The following is a 20,951-nucleotide window of genomic DNA, read 5'->3' as shown; positions in this document are numbered from 1 at the left end:
ACTCTCTCACCCCATGGTTTTGCTTTCTGTAGTTTCACTTATCTGTGGTCCAAAAATATTAAATGAAAATTTCAAACCCCCCCACAATTCTTAAGTTTTAAAATGAATTCTGAGTAGCATCATAAAATCTCACGCCAACTGGCTCCAACCCCACCTGTGAAACAACCCTTTGTCTAGCGAATCCACAGTGTATACACTATCTACCCATCTGTTAGTCACTTAGTAGCTGTCTCAGTTATCACACTGACTGTCCTGATATCGCAGTGCTTTTGTTCAAGTAACCCTTAAAGTAGCCTAAGGCTTCATCACAATGCCAGTGTCATTCATCTCATTTCATCTTATCACATAGGCACTGTATCATTTCACATCACCACAAGGGTTAGCATAGTACAATAAAATAGTCTGAGACACAGACCACATTTCATATAACTTTTATTACAGTATATTCTTATAACTGTTCTATTTTATTGTTAGTTATTATTTTTAAACTCTTACTGTGCCTAATTTATACATTAAACTTTATTATGGGTATGTATGTACAAGAAAAATCATACTATACACATGGTTTGGTTCTATTAGCAGTTTCAGGCATCCACTGAGGGTCTTGGAACATATCCCCTGTGAATAAGCGGGGAATACTGTATAGCACAAAGTAATGCCTCAGTGACCCACAACAAAATTCCTCAAATTTTTACTGTTTGTCATTCCTCTGCATTTTAAAACGAACAGGATGCCTCACATATCCCAAACATGGGATCTCCACGACTAGAAAATATAGGGGTCTCTTTATAAAGTCCTTCAAGAACACAAATAATGCCACAAAGCCCCAACTACACTAAGCTCCAGCACCCTCTTAAGAAAGTCTCTTAATACATGTGCTATTAACATAAGTACATGTTTCTGAAAACCCTGCATTCTGTAACACTAAAAATATCAAGGCTTATGTGTGTGGGGGGGTGAGTCCAGAAGGGTAGAGAGGGGTACACTGGGGCCAATCAGTCAATGCCTCTGAAACTCCATAACCATAGCACTTACAAAAACAATGACAGGGACCTCCAGAGATAATTTGGACACACCAGGTAGGCAGTCAAGAGCAGCTGAAATGCTACCTTAAAGCTTAATAAAAGGTATTATAAACAGAAAAGTAGAAACAAAGGTTTGTGGGAGCTAATAAGTGAAGCTTTAAGCCAGTAAGGCTGCTAAGATGGACACAAAAGGAAATGCAAACTGCCACATGAGAGGAGCCTGTTAGACCAGGCTGTACCTCTCTGGGGGGACACCCCCACAGTGGGTTATCACCTTTAATTAAAAAGTCTGTGTCTGACAGTGGGCAGAGCTTTTGTATCTGTAACAGCTTAACTTAAATTTTTTTACTTTCTTGATGAAATACAAAATTCCACTCCCATTATCCAGGAAATCACATATATAACAACATACCATCCATGTTATACTAACACTATTCCCCTATTTACCAACACTGTATACATTAACTGATATTGTGGAGGTACCACATATTGTAGCAGAACAGACTATACTAAGGTCAATTGAGAATACATTCAAATGCTTTAGCTCACATCTCTCAAGAGAAAGCAGCAGCAGAAGCTATTAAGATCAATGTTAAGTTTCTGCAATAGTTGAGAATAAAATCCGATTCTTCAGAATAATGTATTCAAATGTCTGATGATGGTCCTATTCTGAAAGGTAGTTCATTGTCCAATTCTGAAAGACAATTCATCACCCAATCCTATTCAACTGTATACTTTGGGGACATTTTTGGACATCGTATGATTTTTAGAAGAGGAACTATAAAAAACAAGAATTCTACTTTACTGTACAAGTTGTTTAATAAATTTTTATAACCCTACAGTGTCTTCTCTGGAATTTGTATTTTTCAGAGTTGTCTCTAAAACAGGCTTTGAAGGGGAAAATCTTGGAAAGGTGGTATTCTTAAATCTCTGAATCCCAAAGGAAATACAGAGAACAGAGGCAACCAAAGCCCAAGGGCAAATTTAAAACAAAACCAGGAGACAAGGTATATCCCCAAACTCCATGTGGGTAAGGACAAACCAACAGCCACAAACTTGAGTGCCTATATGCACCAGTGAAAAGTAAAAGGAGGCAGCAAGGTGAACCACACATTTGAGAACAGGTGAAGCCCAAAAGAGCTAAGAGGCAAGTATTCAATGCAAAGCGTGGCAGGCCAATTTGATGACAACAGACAAAAAGGGGAGAGGAAGTTGCTGCCCAACCAGACAGCAAAGGCATCCATGGTAAGAGTGAAACAGGAGCAGTTTAGCTTTTATGAACTCTTGAAATTGACCAACTATGGCTCCCTCTAGAACAGGGCTCCACAAGGAGGGGAAACTGCTGGAAATGGAATAAAAATTGAGTAAGAAAGGCACAAGAGATAAAAAGGAAAGAGAAGTGCCAGATACATGTGGGATAGGAATACAGTGACAGGAAAACTCAAAAAAAAAAATCTCTGTATTTTTTAACACTACACAAAAAACAACAAAACCAATTTTAAAAGGTACCCTGAACCACAAAATACTCTGAAATTTCAGAAAATCTAATCTCATATAAAAATGAGCAAAAAGAAAGTATAGATTTCAAATACTACACAAATTTATCACAATAAAATACACAAGGAATAAATAACATCTCTACAGATAAAACGTGTTGGAAAAACATGCATAGAGGACAGATAAAAATTATAACCTCATATTTCAAAACAAGACATTAAGAAAATGATATGAGATTTGCCCGGCTGGGCATGGCTCAGCGGTTGAGCATCGACCCAAGATCCAGGAGATCAAGGTTCAACTCCCGGTCAGGGCACATGGCCAGGTTGCGGGCTCGATCCCCAGTCCGGGGTGCACAGGAGGCAGCCGATCAATGATGACTCTCTCATCATTGATGTTTCTATCTGTCTCCCTCCCTCCCTCTCCCTTCCTCTCTCAATAAAGATATATTAAAAAAAAGAAAAGAAAAAAAAAGAAATTATATGATGAGTTAGAAAAACTCATAATAACAGAACAATTACTAAAAATTTTAAAAATACTTTCAGAAATAAAGACTGAACTAGAATGTATATAAAAGTGAGTAAACAGAATAGATTATGTCTTTAAGAGAAACAGAAGATAAAATAGGTTAAAAAAGTTTAAGATCAAAATGTGACAAATATTGCAAGACAGACAAAGAAGATCTGACAGAAAACAGTAGTCCTTGAAGAAGGAAATCTAAGCAAACCCATGGCAAAAGAACACATAAAATTTTCCTCAAATAAAAGATTTGAAATTACACATTGAAAAAGCATTCTTTTTAACTACAACTATCAACCCAGAAAAACAAATACCAACATATATATTAAACATAATTTAAAGAAAAAAATCTTTTGGAGAACAAGGCAAAGTCAATTTTAAAAGGCCACATTAGATTATCAAACTTTGACAGCAATTTTTTTTATGCCAGAAAAAAATGGAATAACATTTAAAATAATCAAGAAGATAAAATGCGAGCCAAAGATTTTACATGCAGTAAAACATTTTCAAGCATAAAGGGCACCATTAGCAACATGCAAGAATTCAGAATACTGTTCCATGAGTGCTTTCTGTGATATCTACTAGAAAATGAGCTTCAGGCAACAAAATGACTACAATGACATGAGGATTGAGGATAAGCATTTAACATACGAAACTTACGTACATGGTGGGGCAAAAGGAGGTTTACAGTTGTGAGTATGACAAACAGTTTGTTTTTGTACTATTTATTAATTATTGTATTATTTTTCATACAAACGGTAAACCTGCTTTTGCTCCACCCTGTATATCCTATACAACAAAGACAAATGCAGCCTAAAAGATAGTATGTATAGATACAAAACTCTAATAACTATGTATGGTGCCAGTGGGTATTAAACTTATCCAGGAGATCACTTCGTAAATGATATAAATATCTACTATTATACTGTTTACATGAAACTAAAATAATACTGAATGTCAACTGCAATTGAAAAAACAAAAGAAAATAAACGTTTAAAAAATTGGTTAAGAGATATATAAAATGTGTTTTTTTTTAATTGCTCACTTTAAAAACATTCTGAGTCAAAAATTTGACAGAATTCAAAATACAAAATAAAGTTCTTTAGGCATAAAATAAGTAATACCAAACGGGATTCTAAATCTGCAGTAAAGAATGAACACCACTAAAGCAAATATGTGAGTAAATATAAAAGATCTTTGTGTTCATTACTTCTACTGTGCTCTTACTACTATTTTCAATAGTTAGACCTTCTATAATCTCATAGCCTCATTATGATCCAGTAAATTATTATCTTGAAGTTTCAGTTTTCCTATATATCTGGAAACACGAGGGTACTTTTTTCTATACATGTAGAAACACAGTAAGAGTACTCTTGTTTTGCGTTTCAATATTAAATTTGGTTTAATTTTTTTATCTAAGTTATATTTTAGAATTTAGTAATATTTTAAAATAAAATTTATAACTTTATAATTAAAAATAGGTCACTGAGCCCGGCTGGGCACGGCTCAGTGGTTGAGCATCGACCTAGGATCCAGGAGATCTCTGTTCGATTCCCAGTCAGGGCACATGCCCTGGTTGAGGGCTCGATCCCGATCAATGCAACTCTCTCATCATTGATATTTCAACTCTTTCCCTCCCCCTCCCTTCCTTTCTCTGAATCAATAAAGATATATATTAAAAAAAAAAAAAAAAATCACTGAGTTAAAACAAAAGATTAGCCCTGGCCAATGTGGCTCAGTTGGTTGGGGCATCATCCCATACATCAAAAGGTTGTGGGTTCGATCCCTGGTTGGGCACATACAGGAGGCAACTGACTGATGTTTCTTTCTCTCTCCTCTTCTCCCTCTCTCTAAAACCAATTTCAAAAAAATTTTTTCTTTTGAAGAGAGATTAGATGATTTCTGATTTCAATCCACTGCTGCACTGATGAAAAGGAAACTGATATATTAGAATTCTTTTATGTACAAAAGGGGGACATCTAATCCAAAGAAACTGGATGAAATTGTAAATTACAAATGAAAATATAATAAACCTATTTTCCCTCTAGCTGCATAAATATTAAGTTGTCTTGTTGTGTCTTATGTAATAGAACATGTTTAAATTTAATTATGGTGCCAATTCAGTTGCACTGTCATTTGAAATCATTCAGCATTTTTAAAAAAGGAATTTAGCCCTGGCTAGCATGACTCAGTGGTTAGAGCATCAACCCAAGGACTGAAGGGTCTGGGTTCAATTTCTAGTCAAAGGCATGTACCTGGGTTACAGGTTTGATCCCAAGTGGAGGAGGCATCCAATTGATGTGTCTCTCTCACATCGATGTTTCCCTCCCTCCCCCTCTCCTCCCCTAAAAATCAATGGGAAAAAATATCCGCCAGTGAGGGTTAAAAAAAACAAAATAAAAAGGAATTAATATTTTAAATATACACATGATGAGTTCTTTAAAAGCAAAAATTGTTACAGCTTTTCAAAATAAAAATAAAAATAGCAATGATGTATTTTAAAGAGTATGTTATCATACTGTATCAGTTGAAAAAGTGTAATCTGAGAGACTTACAAACTCTTACAACATAGTAGTCAGTGCTGAAAGCCTACTGGATAAAAAGTCAATGAAAAAAACAGGCACTTCTGCCTGCCAAGGATAAAGTAACTAAATGATTTAAAGATTTATCTGCAAATACAAAAATTGAGTAAATATCTGGTCTGCAGAACTGTACTTTTGGCTTACAGATGTGGCCGGACTTTGTTTTGACTGTATTTATCTGGTACTAGCATCAACTAGTCATCAAAAATCTTTAATTATCAAAGATCATCTTTACTGTGAACGCATGGTAACAAACAGAAGTGGTAAGTAATTTATTTTGCCTGTTTACCCTGGAATAACTTGTGCTGACATTTGCGCTAAATGTGCAAAAGCAATGACGGATATAACTACCATCATAGCACAAATCAAGGCACTGACACCCAATAGTCACTGTATTTTTCATTGCCACGCACTTTCAGGAGAGAAAAAAAGGCTGGCTCTACTTAGGAATGTCCTTGATGAAGCCGTAAAATTAATTAAATCTCAACCCTTAAATATGTGTTAATATTCTGTAAGAGATGGGAAGTACTATATACATAATATACTTCCGCAGCAAATTTGTGCTTCCACAATTGTCTTGAGAAAAAGTATTTGAGTGATTGAGTTGTAACCTGAACAAGATTACCTTTTCTGATAGAAAACTATTTTTACTTGAAGTAGATATTTTCTGACAAGTGAACAAAGCAGCCTGCCATTCAAAAAAAAATGGACACTGTTGTCAACAGTTTTCCCAATACATAAAGACTGTTCTGTTGAGTGGGGATATTTAGAAATTTGATTTTTAAATATTGAATAATAAAATATGTCAATGTGGACACACATGTGGAAGATCTGCACAATGCAGAGAACCAATATTTTCCAAACAACCAGAACATGATGTTACAAGTCATTCACAGGTAAAAGATCCATTTCAAGTGCACGACAGACCAAGTTTGAAAAGATCATTGTAGTGCTTTCAAATTCAATCTTGGAACAAGAACTTAAGAAACTACACTAGTTGTCAAGTTTTGAAATAGTATCAACAGAGTATTTGCAATTCTCTAACAAGGATATTAAAATACTCTTCCCTTTTCTCAATAGATGTAGTTTTCTTTATACGCTTCAACGATAACAACCACCTTCTATGAAGCCACCATTAAAGCAATTTGCAAAACTGTAAATAATTTCTTGCTCCCCACTAATTTCCTTTGTGTTTTTAGAAAATAGTCAAAGTTTTATTTGTATTAACAGAAAGTAGGTATAAAATTGTAATTATAAATATTTTCAAAATTCCAAAATACATATGGGACATTCATCAAGATACACTGTATATTAAAAAGTATCAAAATAGTCTGGCCTGTGTGGATCAGTGGTTGAGCATCAACCTATGATCCAGGAGATTGTGGTTCGATTCCCAGTCAAGGCACATGCCCTGGTTGCAGACTTGATCCCCAGAAGGCAGCCAATCAATGACTCTGTTATCATTGATGTTTTTATCTTTCTCCCTCTCCCTTCCTCTCTCTGAAATCAATAAAAATAAATAATAATAATAAAAAAGTATCAAAATAAAACCCCCAAAATGAAATCATACAGAGTATATTCCTTGGTCACAATGATATTAAATTAGAAATTAACAACTAGGGGTATTTAAGGAATGGCCAAATATGTGAGAAGTAATGCATTCTAAATAATGCATGGGTCAAAGAATAAACTCCAAAAATAATAAGGTAATAAAAATATAATCAAAATACGTGGTATACTTTGAAATTCATAGCTTTAAATACTTACATTAGAAAAAAATAAAAGTGTATTATTAATGATCTAAGCAAGAAGCTGGCAAACTACAATCCAAAAGCAAAGTCCAGCATGCTATTCTTATATGGCCAGCAAACTTAGCAGGGTTTTTACATTTTTAAATGTTGGGGGACAGTTGGGGGAAATCAAAGAACAATGTTTCAGAAAAAGGAACATCTGTAATATTTTAAACGTAAGTAAACACACAAAACAAAACACACACACACGAACAATGTTTCATGACACAATGAAAATTACATGTATCAGTGGCCCAAGTCATGCTCATTCATTTATGTATCGTCTACAATGGAAGAATTGAGTTGCAGCTACGATAGAGACAATACAGTTTGCAAAGCCTAAAATACAGGGTGGGCAACAGTAGATTTTCAGTTGTGAATACGTGAAACACAGTTTATTCTTGTATTATTATTATATTCCTTTCCATACAAACTGTAAACCTACTTTTGCCAACCCCTGTATTTCTTATCTGAAATATTCACAGAAAAATTTAACTGACTCCTGATCTAAGCTGGAAAAGTAAAAGTAAATCAGAGAGAAGAAAATATTAAAAGTAACACATAGAAATCAATTAAATGAGCAAAGCAGATGTTGGTTCTTTGAAAGAGCGATAAAATTGATAAAACTCTAGCAAGACAGATCAAAACAAAGATAAATTGTAAGTTATCCACAGCAGGATGAAAAGAGGATTATTATAGATTCCACGGACATTATTAAGTTAATACAGAAATACTATAAAAATCTTTACACTAAACAATTCAACAACTTGGATGAATGGACAAATTCCTTGAAAAACACATATGACCAAAACTGAAACAAGAAACAGAAGAGTTAAACAACCCATACATATTAAAGAAATCCAATTTATAGTAAAAGCTGTACTGCAAAGAAAATCTGGTTACACTCCAGAATTCACCAGTGAATTCTAATTATTTAAGGATGAAATAATACTAAACCAATACAAGTTCTTTCAGAAAAAAGCAGAGGGGACAATTCTTGATTTGTTTTCTAATACCAACATAGTCCTAACCCGCAAATCTGAAAGCATTACAAACCATGACAACCACAGGCATATAAATCCATAAAAAACACACCAAAAAGACAAAAAAACAAAACAGCAAACAAATCCAGTAATACTTGCAAATTTGGTTTTCCATTCAAAAAAATGTGCTCTTCCACATTAAAAGAATAGAAAAAGAAAAGTCTTTGTCAAAATTCAACAGGATAAAAACCTTCAGCAAACTAGAAATTGAAGGGAACTTCCTCAAATAAAAGATAACTATGAAAACCATTTAGCTGACATCATACCTAATGGTAAACAAACTCTCTTCCCCTAAGATCAAAAACAGGAGATGGTGTTTGCTCTCACCACTTCTACTAAACAAACATTGTACTAGATCCCAACCAATACAAGTGAAGAAAAAGAAAAGGCCTAGAAATCAGAAAGGATTAAAATTGTTGTCATCTGGTATATAACATGATTATGTATAAAAACCTATGAAATCTTTAAAAATAAACAACCCTAGATCTATTAAGTGAATTTAGCAATTTCACATAGTGCCAGGTCAATTTGGAAAAATTATATTTATGTATATTAGCAACAAAGAACTAGAAAGCAAAAAATTTAAATGTATACCATTTAAAATAGCACCAGGAGAGAGAGAAAGATGGTGGCACAGGTAACAGCTGTACCCACCGCCTCCCACAACCACATCAAAATTACAACTAAAATACAAACCACCATCACTCAGAACCTCCTGAAATCTAGCTGAACAGAAGCCCTATAACCAGGGAACTGAAGAATCGAGACCAGTGATTCCTGGAGGCCCCGCTTCTACCTACCTGCAAGCTCATCCAAGCCACTTCCAGTGGCTTTTCTGTGCAAGCAGCCTCTCGAGCCTTATGCTTAGGACTTTCTATAATAGCTCAAACAAGCAGCATCGTGCCCCATATGGCCTGATAAGTGGCCCCAGGCCTGGGACTAGCGGCAGCCTACATTGGTGCATAGTTTGGCCTCTCCTGTACAACACCAAGCCCAGCACAAGTAGCAGCCAACTACAGTTCGCTGTGTAGCTCATGCTGGGTGGCTCTGGGCAAGGCACTGGCCGAGGCTGACTTTGCACCTCCTAGGAGGCCCCAGAGACAGTGCACCTGGTGGTCAGACTCGACCACACTGGATTACAACCCTACCACATCCACGAGTGACACACTCAAGGGGTGCACTTGGTGAACACCAAAGCTCCACTGAAGTAAATCCTGCTCCACAGGGGTGTCTCCAGCACAGCAGCTCTTTGGCTGTAGTTGCAGCAGATCCTCACAGTCAAATGGCCTGGGGGTCAATTCCTCCCAGTGACACCAACAGCAACCAAGGCTCAACTACAAAAGGACACTGCACACAGCCCACGCAGGGGAGCACCTAGAAGGCCCAGCTCAGGTGACTGGGGAGGCTCAGCCACTGGACCCTACAGGACACCTACTACACAAAGCCACTCTACAAATTCCAGGAGACATAGCAGCTTTACCTAACACAGAAACAAATACCTAGAAGCAGCCAAAATGTGGAGGCAAAGAAACATGTCACAAAGGAAAGAACAGAAGAAATCTCTAGAAAAGGAACTAAATGAAATAGATCCAAGCAAGCTAACATACACAGAATTCAGAATTTTGTTTACAAGGATGCTTAAGCATATTATTACGAAAACTGAGAAAAATCAATGACATAGTAAAATACCAATTTGGAATGAAGGCTACAGGAACTGAAATGAAGAATAATTTACAGGGAATCAACAGAAGAGTAGAGGATGCTGAGAATCAAATCAGCAATTTGGAACACGAGGAAACAAAAAACACCCAACGAGAAGAGAAAAAAAGAACAACAACAACAAAAAGAACCCAGAAATATGAAGATAGTATAAGGAGCCTCTGGGACAACTTCAAGAGGCCCAACATTCGTATTATTTGGGTGCCAGAAGGAGAAGAGAGCAAGAAATTGAAAACCTATTTGAAAAAATAATTACAGAAAACGTTCCCTTCCTGGAGGAAGAAAAAGACTTACAAGTCCAGGAAGCACAGAGAGTCCCAAACAAGAGGAACCCAAAGAGGCCCACAGCAAGACACATCACAATTAAAATGCCAAAGGTTAAAGACAAAAAGAGAATCTTAAAAGCAGCAAGAAGAGAAAAGCAGTTAGTTATCTACAAGGGAGCACTCATACGACTGTCAGCTGATATCTCAACAGAAACTTTGCAGGCCAGAAGGGAGTGGCAAGAAATATTAAAAGTGATGAAAAATAAGAAACTACAACCAAGATTGTTCGGGGTGAAGGCCTGGGGAGGGGGTGGGAGCGAGGTGGAGGGGGTCAATTGGGGGGGCAAATGGGACACCTGTAATACTTTCAACAATAAAGATAAATTTTAAAATAAATAAATAAAAAGTAAAATAAAATAAAATAGCATCCTAAGACACCAAATATCTAGGAATGAAACTAATGAAAACTGTGTAAGACCTCTACATTACTGGGAGAAATTAAGAACACCTACATTATTGATGATATATCATGACCAAGAATTGGCAGACTCAATATTGTTAAGATGTCTATTCTCACTAAACGATCTACGTATTCAATACAGTTTCTATTATAATTCCAATAGGTTTTGAGGAATAAACAAGCAAATTCTAAAATTTTGGAGGAATTACACTATCTAATTTCAAGACTCACTATAAAAGCTAAACTAATACAGTATAGTATGTTATAAAGATAAATACATAGATCAATGGAACAGAATACATTTCAGAAATAGACCCAAACATATATAGCCTTTGACTTTCAAGCAAGATATCAATCTAATGTGGAAAGGAGAGTCTTTTTAACAAATGTTGACTAACTGGATATCCATAGAGGAGTAGGGTAGAAGAGGGAGAACTTTTCCTTCTCTCTTATTAATTCATTCACTCATTTATTTATATATTTATTATGGTCTCATGGGTTATCTCATTCTAGAGTTTATAATCTCTTACTACCCAAGCCCTAGAACAAGACAATTCTTCAAGGAGCCCTAGTTCCTTTAGTGAAAGATAGTATTTAGAAACTAAGACCAAAACTTCAGAAGCCAGAGCAAGGAAATATATGAATAAATGCAGGTATGTAGGAAGGGAGGGGTGTGCGTGTGTGAGAGAGAGAACAGAGGGAAGAAAGAGAGAGAGAATATGAATATAAATGAATGAAAACAAATTACCCTTTCCTTCATTAAGTTCAGCTAGCCAGTCTGAGCTAATTTTCTTCATTCCATAATAAATAACCTACTTCATTAATCTAGCTGTTACTTGCTTACATGAACAAGTGAGATTTAACTCTGATGGTAAGAAAATTCCCAAATAAACAATGAAGCTTGGTAATTCAAAAGTTAAAGAGTTTTCATTTAATCATGTATTTCAAATAAAAGAATGCAACTCACCAGTGGATTATAAAATCAATTTAAAGTATTAAAATCACCTTTCAAAGGAGAATAAGAAACAACAGAATAGAAAAGAAAAATCAGAGCACATCAAATATATTAAGGGTGAGTTTTGTTTCGTAGGTATGGCTGTATTATAAGGTGTATTTCTATGGGTCATAATTAAAAGATCTAAAAACACTGACTTAGCCTGGCCAACATGGCTCAGCCGTTGAGCATCGACCTATGATCCAGGAGATAGAGGTTCAATCCCCAGTCAGGGCACATTCCTGGGTTTCTGGCTCGATCCACAGCAGGGGCCGTGCAAGAGGCAGCCAATTAATGATTCTCATCATTGATATTTCTATCTCTCCCTCCCTCTCTGAAATCAATAAAGACATATTTATAAATAATAAATACACTGATTTAATATAACAGGTAAGGATTCCACTATTTCATTAGAATTATAACCATATGGAAATTGATGACCCTTAGCTATGACAGCATAACAGTATGCAGGTAAGAACAGGAGAAAAGATAATTTTGTTATAGGAAAACTCTAGAAACCACCTATTTAGAAAGGTGTAGAGAGACTCCTGGTATAAAGCAAATACATTTTAGTTGTGAGGCCTTAACTTAAAATATATATCAGAAATCTTATGATAAAAGCAGAAAGCCTGCATGTGAACAATTCCTGAGTCCTCTTGCTGACAATTTCATAATTCTGAAATCTGAAGAGTAAAGTAAGTCTTTGAATCACAAAATGTGGATTTAAAAGAGACCAGAGATTTCATTCACCCTATTAGGTAGGGGTGAGTTGTGTCTTCCCAAATTCATTTGTTAAAGCCCTAACCCTCAGAACCTCAGAGTGGAAACATATTTGGAGACAGGGCCTTCAAAGAGGTAATTAAGTTAAAACAAAGGTTATTAGGGTGGGCCCTAATCTAAATATGACTGGTGTCCTTACAGCAGAGGAGATTAAGACACAGACAACACACAGAGTGAGGAGTAACCATGTGAAGACACAGCAAGAAGGTAAACATCTACAAATCAAGGAAGAGGCCTCAGAAGAAACCAGTCTCCTAACATCTTAATCTTGGGATTTCTAGCTTCCAGAACTGTGAGAAAATAAATTTCTATTATTAAAGCCATTCAGTTTGTGGTATTTTGTTATGGCAGCCCTAGCAAAATAAGACACACCCTTTATATTCATAAATGAACAATCGATATTTAGATTACCTAAATACTCTTGTGGTTAATTTAAGCAAAGTTAGGACCAGAACGCAGATTAAAACTTGTTAGCAATATAAAAATGCGTCAGTTATACAAAAGGGCAAGAACACCCGTAATTGCCTGCCTGGAATGGCTCAGTGATTGAGCACCAACCCATGATCCAGGAGATCACTGTTTGATTCCCAGTCGGGGCACATGCCCGGGTTGTGGGCTCAATCCCCAGTAGGGAGCGTGCAGGAGGCAGCCGATCAATGACTCTCATCATTGATGTTTCTCTCTCTCTCTCTCTCCCTTCTCTCTGAAATCAATAAAGACATATTTATATTTTATTTATTTATTGATTTCAGAGAGAGGAAAGGAGGGGGAGAGAGAGAGAGAAACATCAATGATGAGAGAGTCACTGATCGGCTGCAGCCCACAACCTGGGCATGTGCCCTGACCGGGAATTGAACCCTGATCTCCTGTGATCCTAGGTCCGACGCTCAACCGCTGAGCCACACCTGGCTGGGCCATATTTATATTTTAAAAAAAGAAAGAAAAAAGAGAACACCAGTAGCCATTGGTCCTAGAAATCATAATAGTAAAAGAATAGCAAAAAAGTAGGATGGTATAAGGAGAGCAAGTTTCAAAAAGCCAGACTCATGAAACAGGAATGAAAGCAATGTCATATATCTTAGAAGGGGCCGAGCTCATAAGAGAAAGCTTGTCTAAAAATTTAAGTCTAGTCACATAACTTTAAAAGTCCAAAAGAAGAAAAAAGGAAAGGTACCAAAGAAATCAAAGTGGCCGCATACGGAGTTGTCTAACTTGCTTTTGAAAACAACACTTGTGAAAATGAGAGAAGTAGCCTAGCATCCAGTCAGAAAGACTAAAGGCAGAGGGTAATAATATATGCAAAAATTACTAAGGGAAAAAAAAGTTCCTATAAAAACAAGCTTCAAGTTCTGATTTGATGATAGAATATAAATGACAAAGTGGGTGGCACAGGAAGACTCAACTCTGATTTACTTTCATCAAGAATAATTTTTACTCCCTACACAAGATAGGTAATGCTATGAAGATGATATCTAGTCACTTTGGGACAAAACAGTACAGGAGAAAGAGTACAGGTATTACAGTCGAATGTACCTGGGTTTAAACCTTAGCACTGTCACTTACTGGAGAGCCAGTAGTGTATAGTGGGGTTAAGACTGTAGGCTCTGAAACTAGTACCTGGGTTTCAATTTCAGTGTTGCTACCTAAAGCTGAGTAACCCTACACAAGTTATTTAACCTCTCAGTGCCTGTTTCCTCATCTATAATATAGAGATGATAGTACCTGCTTCATATGGTCTGTAAGGCTAAAGAAGTCACTACACTTAAAGCACTGAGAATATACACAGCACATAGTAATTGCTCAATTATTGTTTATTTGTTCTTTATTGTTATTTTATCCTGGGCAAGCTATTTATTTTATTGTTTTTGTTACTGACACTGTATAGGTAACCTAAATTCACTAAGCCTCAGTTTTTCTCTTCTATAAAATAACAGAAGATGGTTTAAGGATTAAGGAGATACTGGATATAAAGCACCTATTGGATATTAGCTGCAAAACCCTACCCAAATTTTGAAAAAAACAAACAATTCTGTATTTAAGATACTGAACATAGGCAAGCACTGTATACTCAGTAAAATCAGATACTGAATAAAATTTTAGAATATATAATCAAGAAGACAGTGTAATGACAATGTATATAACAATGAAATAACAATTAGAAGCCACTATAAGCTCATTAGGAATACTATATGACAATTTTACCTTTTATTTCTAACATAGGGTTAGTAGATTGGGAGGGGAAAATAAAAGTGTGCCTTAATTTCAGTAAGACATTAGAATACTAATTTTCATAATAATCTTATATAATACAAAAATCTAGGATGAATAACAAACAGTACAATTAAATGAATTTGTAGAAACTTTGCCTCAAAACTATTAATTAATAAGATACTAGGTAGCAACCAGGTTTTCTGTGGCTCTATACATTTAGGCATTAATAAAAAATCCTAGATGTTGGTTTAAAAAAAGGAAGAAAAAAAAACACAAAAAAACCTGACAGCAAATTCTATAGAAAAACCTTGACTTTTCAGTTTTAGTAGACATGGGCAAAAATATAACCACTAAAGGAGAAAAGGGAGAGAGAGAGAGAGAGGGAGGGAGGGAGGGAGGGAGGGAGGGAGGGAGGGAGGGAGGATACAATATATAACATAATGCTACATTAATAGAAGAATGCCCAGTTCAAAGGACGTAAAAGTGAACAGAAGTTAGATATACGAAAAACCTTATCTTCACTTCTGGTTGTTACCTTTCATAAACAATGGAAAAGGGTGACTAAGACAGTGATCTGTATCATACACTGTCATATAATGAAAACTAGAAATATTTAGCCTAGACTGAGGGTGTGCGCTTGCACATGCAGAAAAAGAACATATAAGAAAGGATAGATGTATTTTCCTCAAGATGAAGAACTTTATAATATTCAGAGTTGTTCAGAGAATGAACTGACACATAGTAACATTCCCATCAACAGGGGTGATGACAACCCATTAGGAATTTATAGACCCAGGAAACTGTTTCTGGAAGGAATCTGATCTTTGTTACTATGATATATAATATTACTTCTAAGTTTATAGAAATTAACTCAAAGGAACTTTAAAAAAAAATTTATTTAAAATTAACAGAAAAACTTTACTTATGTTAAAAATAATAAGATTAAACCATCAAAACATAAAGAAAAAGTCTATAAACAGAATACTTCTAAATCTTGGCCAATGGTTCACAGAAACTAGGCTTTTTTAGTTGTATGACAACAAAATCTACCCCTATGAATAAGTAGAACAGTGATTTATTTTTCTAATTATCAAAGTGATAAACTTATAATGAAAATTTATCATATATAGTAATCCCAAGAAAAGAACACGAAAGTAGTAAGCAGTGATACAATCTACATATAATGAATGTTAATAACATCATCCACTTATAGAGTGCATTAAAATTACTTAAACTGCTTTCCACCTGTTTGCCATCTGATCTGAAAACAGCTCTGAGACAGACAAAATAGTTGGTATTAGTCCCATTCTACTGTCTTCCTGAGGCTCAGAGGGGTAAATGACTTTTCTCAGATCACTCAAGTTGGTCTAGAGTAGGAATCTGGAGCATCTGACTCCTGTTCAGCATCCATTCTTTCTTTAATAACTTTGTTTTCTCTTTAATGAACTAATACATTTCGTTGCACAAATGTTAAAATTCAGATAGATAATTCATTTCCCTAAGTAAGCAATGTATTAATGAGAAATTTTACCTTTTCTTTGAAATGAAAAACATGAGTAAAAAAACACAAGTAAAACAACTCAAGTAAAAGAAAAATTTCTTTTACTTCCCATAATACTATACTGGAAAAAAAACAACAATCCAGAAGGCCAAGTGGATCAGTTAAGTAGAATAAATACTGTTTTCTTAAAAGGCTATTAAATATTTTGTATGTTAATACTCTTAAAATCAGACCAAATGTTAATACTCTTAAAATAACACCACATTCCCTTAAAAGTGGGCTCTAGCAATATTAGATTTCTCATCTTTATACGTTAAAAAAAAACACAACTAAACTTTAATTTTAATGATTTAAGTAAAAGGGAAAACCATTACCTTGGGTGTGCTTCCTTTAATGAATTTTTTAATTGAAGACAACAAGCCGGTTTCATTCTTCGGTGATTTTTCTCCTCCTGAAGGTATACTATCATCAACCTCTGAATATTTCCTCTTTGCTCTGGCAGTGCGTTGTATTTGGATTGGATTGGATTGCTGAGAAGCTTTCCGTGTTCTCAGCCTCATCTTTTATGGGTGCCACATGTAAAACTATAAGAAAAATAACAAGGGTTATTAAAAAATTAATCTAGCATACTCATGGTTTCCCAGCTTATATAATAAAAACCTCTTGGTTAAAAAAAGTCTAGGTCTCCAAGGGATTGAAATAAGAAACTAACATTTTCCGTGAAAGGCACTGTGCTTTGAACTTACAGTATACATTATCCCAAGTAACCTTCCCAACTTCTGATATATTATATCCTATTATCCTATGATCAAACACAAGAGTGTGCATGCTCTTTCCACAGCACTATACTGCATCCACCCATGCCAACATTATCTGTCACTCATTTAACCATTCATTCAACAAATATTTACTGAGCACTTGCCACATTCGAGGCACTGGGCTAGGAAATTACCTAGTAAATAGCAAATAAGTTAAGGAAAATTTTGCCCTCTGGAACTCAAACTAGTGGGGAAAAACCCTCAGTCAATAAATGAATTCCATTAGCACGATACTAATAATCAACAATCATACAAGTGTAACAATAAGCTGAATCATTTTGTAGGATTCAATCTTACCGTACTTAATGATATTTTAAAAACTGAAAGAAAATATGAAGCAATCTACTTGACCTCTCTCATTTTATAGATGAGAAAATTAATGGATGGCAAAACTGTCCTAAGTCTTAGAAGTAGTTAAGAATATATACTGGATTAGAATCTGTGAAACAGAATACAAAACTACTAAACTAGGAATTAAGAGATCTGAATTCTAATCCTAACTCAATCATAGCTAAACCACAGTCACAACTGTGTCTTTTAAACTGTATAAATACACTCATCTTACCGCACCGAGATTCAAAATGAAAAAGGAATTAGAAAACACTATGAAGTGTGGAAAACAATAAAATTACTCACAACAGTGAATGCATTTGCAGAAATTCTAAGCACTCTAAAGGTATAGAAATACCTGGCAAAGGTTAGGGTCTTCGCTGACCAATTAGGAAATTAAGAAGCTGTGCTAATTCGACATAATAGTCACAGAATAAAAGTTAGAAACCTTTAACAAATATATAAAAACTTTATACTTTACTATACTACACTATACTTTAACAACAAAAACCCAAAACCCCCAAACTCAAGGGATTCACCAGGAGTTCCAAAATATCTTTCCAAATAATGATTTTTTCCCATAACCAAATCGTGCTCAGGAGTTTTTTGTTTTAATTTTTTTTAATCCTCATTCGAGGATATGTCTTGACTGATTTTTTGAGAGAGAGAGGAAGGGGGAGGGGGAGAGGAAGACATAGAGAAACATCAATCGGTTGCCTCCTGTAACACCCCGACCAGGGATAGAACTCGAAATGTAGGTATGTGCCCTGACCGGGAATCAAACCCTCAAACCTTTTGGTGTATGGGACGACACTCAACCAACTGAGCCACCTGGCAAGGGCGAAATGGTGTTGAGTTTTAAGTTGCTATCCCCAAATGAAATATTACCTTTCCTCCTAAAGAGTCAATGTTAACTTCTAAAGGGAGTGATAGTTCATGGCATGTACTATTTACTTAACTCTATTTACAGTTCATAAATTAGTCTTAATTCCTTTGGTCTTCAGCTCAGCACTCCTTAGAAAAGGGAAATTCCCATGCAGCAAATGCATGGAAGAATTTTTCAAAAAGAAAGTTATTTTTAATCAATTTCTGTACATATTTTTTAAAAGTCTTTTCAAAAATACCTAAGAGTAAACCTATCTTGAACGAATCATTAAGTGATTCTGGAAATTATAACATTTTATGAAATAACGTATTGATGTAAAAAGTAGGTCTTAAAAGACTGAAGACATATAGGTAGTCCAGTTTTATGAGGTTCAATTCATGAAAATTTAAATACTTGTTAGTTAACTGCTATCAGAATGGTAATAAAAGGATGAAAATGATAATCTCTGCCCATGAGTATCAAAAAGTCTAGCTGTGTGTGTGTGTGTGTGTGTGTGTGTGTGTGTGTGTGTGTGTGTGTGTGTAAAATGGTAGATATTCTGCATGGAGAGAGTGAAGAAGGGTCTGGGAAAACTGAGGAGAAAAAGCCCTCTGACTTAAAAAATAACCAGTGGGTATTTGCTGGAAAGCAAGACAAGAACATTTAAAGAAGGAAGGTGAAATGTAGAGGGTTTTTGTTCTTTCCAATGGTGAGTTGTAAAAGGTGCACTTTTAGTTCTGAAAGGGCTAGAGCAGTCAAGCCTCATGAACTTTCAAAACTGACTGCTCACATACGGATGAAGAAAACACTACTTTTCAATCTCACATGGAATGCTCACCAAGATAGACCGTGTGGTGAGCCACAAAACAAGTCTTGGTAAGTTTCAAGACTAAAATCTTACTATGTTCTCTGACCACATATTAAATAAAAAACAATAACAAATATTTAAAAGTACCAAATACTTGGAAATTTAAAAATATATTTATAAACAAATCATGAATCAAAAAAGAAATCATGGCAAATACAAAATATTTTCAACTGGAAAATAAAAACAGAGCACATCAAAATTTTGGGGATGTAATAAGCAGCATGTAGAGGGAAATTGTAAACATATATGCACCCAACAACTGAGACTCAAAATATATGAAGTAAAAACTGTCAAACTAAAGTGAAAAATAGGCAATTCAACAATAATAGTTGGAGACTTCAATACCCCACTTTCAGTAATGGATAGAACAACTAGACAGAAGATCAATAATGAAATAAAAGACCTGAACAATTATCTAGACCTAAGAGAAATATATAGAACAATCCACCAAATAGCAGCAGAATATATTCTCAATTTACACATGAAACATTCACCAGGAGAGACTACATGTTAGGACACAAACCAAGTCTCAATAAATTTAAAAGGACTGAAACCATACAAGTATATTGTCTCCATCACTTCATACAAATATAGTATTTCCAACTACACTGGAGTAAAATTAGAAATCTCAAAAAAGAAAATCTGAGAAATTAACAAATATGCAGAAACTAAACAACAAACTCCTAAATAACTACTGTGTTAAAGAAGAAATCACAATGAGAATTAGAAAATACTTCATGATGAATGAAAAAACAACAATATACCAAAACTTTTGGGATGCCCCAAAAGCAGTGCTCAGAGCAATTTATTGCTGTAAGTCTTCATGTTAAAAAACAAAACAAGAAACACCTCAAATCAATAACAAAACCTTCTACTTTAGAGAAAAGCAAATTAAATCATCTAAAGCAAGCAGAATGAAGGAAATAAAAGCAGAAGTAGATAATTTTAAAAAAAAATAACAAAAGTCAATGAAGTAAAAAAAGCTGGTTCATTAAAAAAGTAACAAAATTTGGACAAACTTTTAGTTAGACTAGCCAAAAAAAAGAGAGAAGACTCAACCTTTTCATTTCAGGAATGAAAACAAGGACATTAATACCAACCTTACACATGTAAAAAGGATTTTAAGGAAATATTACAAAAAACTGTACACCAACAAATTAGATAAACTACATGAAGTGGACAAATTGCTAGAAAGACACAACTAAACTGGACTCAAGAAGAAAAAAAAATGTGAATGGCTCATAGCAAGTAAAGACTGAACTAGTAAAAACAAAACAAAACAAAAAAAATGTTCTACAATGAAAAGATGGCTTTAATAGTTTACCAAATGTTTAAATAATTAATACCAATCCTTCCCAAAATCTTCCAAAAAATTAAGGAACACCTCCAAACTCAATCTATCAGGTCAGTGTTACTCTGATACCAAAGTCAAACACACTACCAGAAAAGAAAACTACAGGTTAATTATGCCTTAGGAACATAGATGCAAAATCCCCAACAAAATACTAGCAAATTAAATACAGCTTAATTTATCCCAGGAAAAACAAGGGTGATTTAACATATGAAAAATCAATCACTATAATACACCATATTAAAAAAAATAAAGGGAAAAATACATATGATCATTTCAACTGATGCATAAAAAACATCTGACCAAACCCAACACCTTTTCATAATAAAAAC

At 34.9% G+C, this 20,951-nt stretch overlaps 1 protein-coding gene across 4 annotated transcripts in view; it reads right to left on the bottom strand.

Moving 5' to 3' along the window:
- The window catches only part of CTDSPL2 (CTD small phosphatase like 2), a 71,256-nt gene that overhangs the window by 35,702 nt on the left and 14,603 nt on the right, over nucleotides 1-20,951 (bottom strand). For all 4 annotated transcript variants that reach the window (XM_081157135.1, XM_081157137.1, XM_081157138.1 and 1 more), the window contains exon 2: nucleotides 16,762-16,971. In XM_081157135.1, the coding sequence (XP_081013261.1) occupies nucleotides 16,762-16,947 (186 nt within the window). In that variant the 5' untranslated portion in view covers nucleotides 16,948-16,971. The remainder of the gene's footprint in view (nucleotides 1-16,761; nucleotides 16,972-20,951) is intronic.

This window comes from Miniopterus schreibersii (assembly GCF_964146895.1).
Source record: "Miniopterus schreibersii genome assembly, chromosome: 1".
In the NCBI taxonomy this organism is placed as follows: Eukaryota; Metazoa; Chordata; class Mammalia; order Chiroptera; family Miniopteridae; genus Miniopterus; species Miniopterus schreibersii.
Note: the sequence above shows the minus strand (reverse complement) of the source record. Positions and strands in the feature narration are given on the sequence as shown.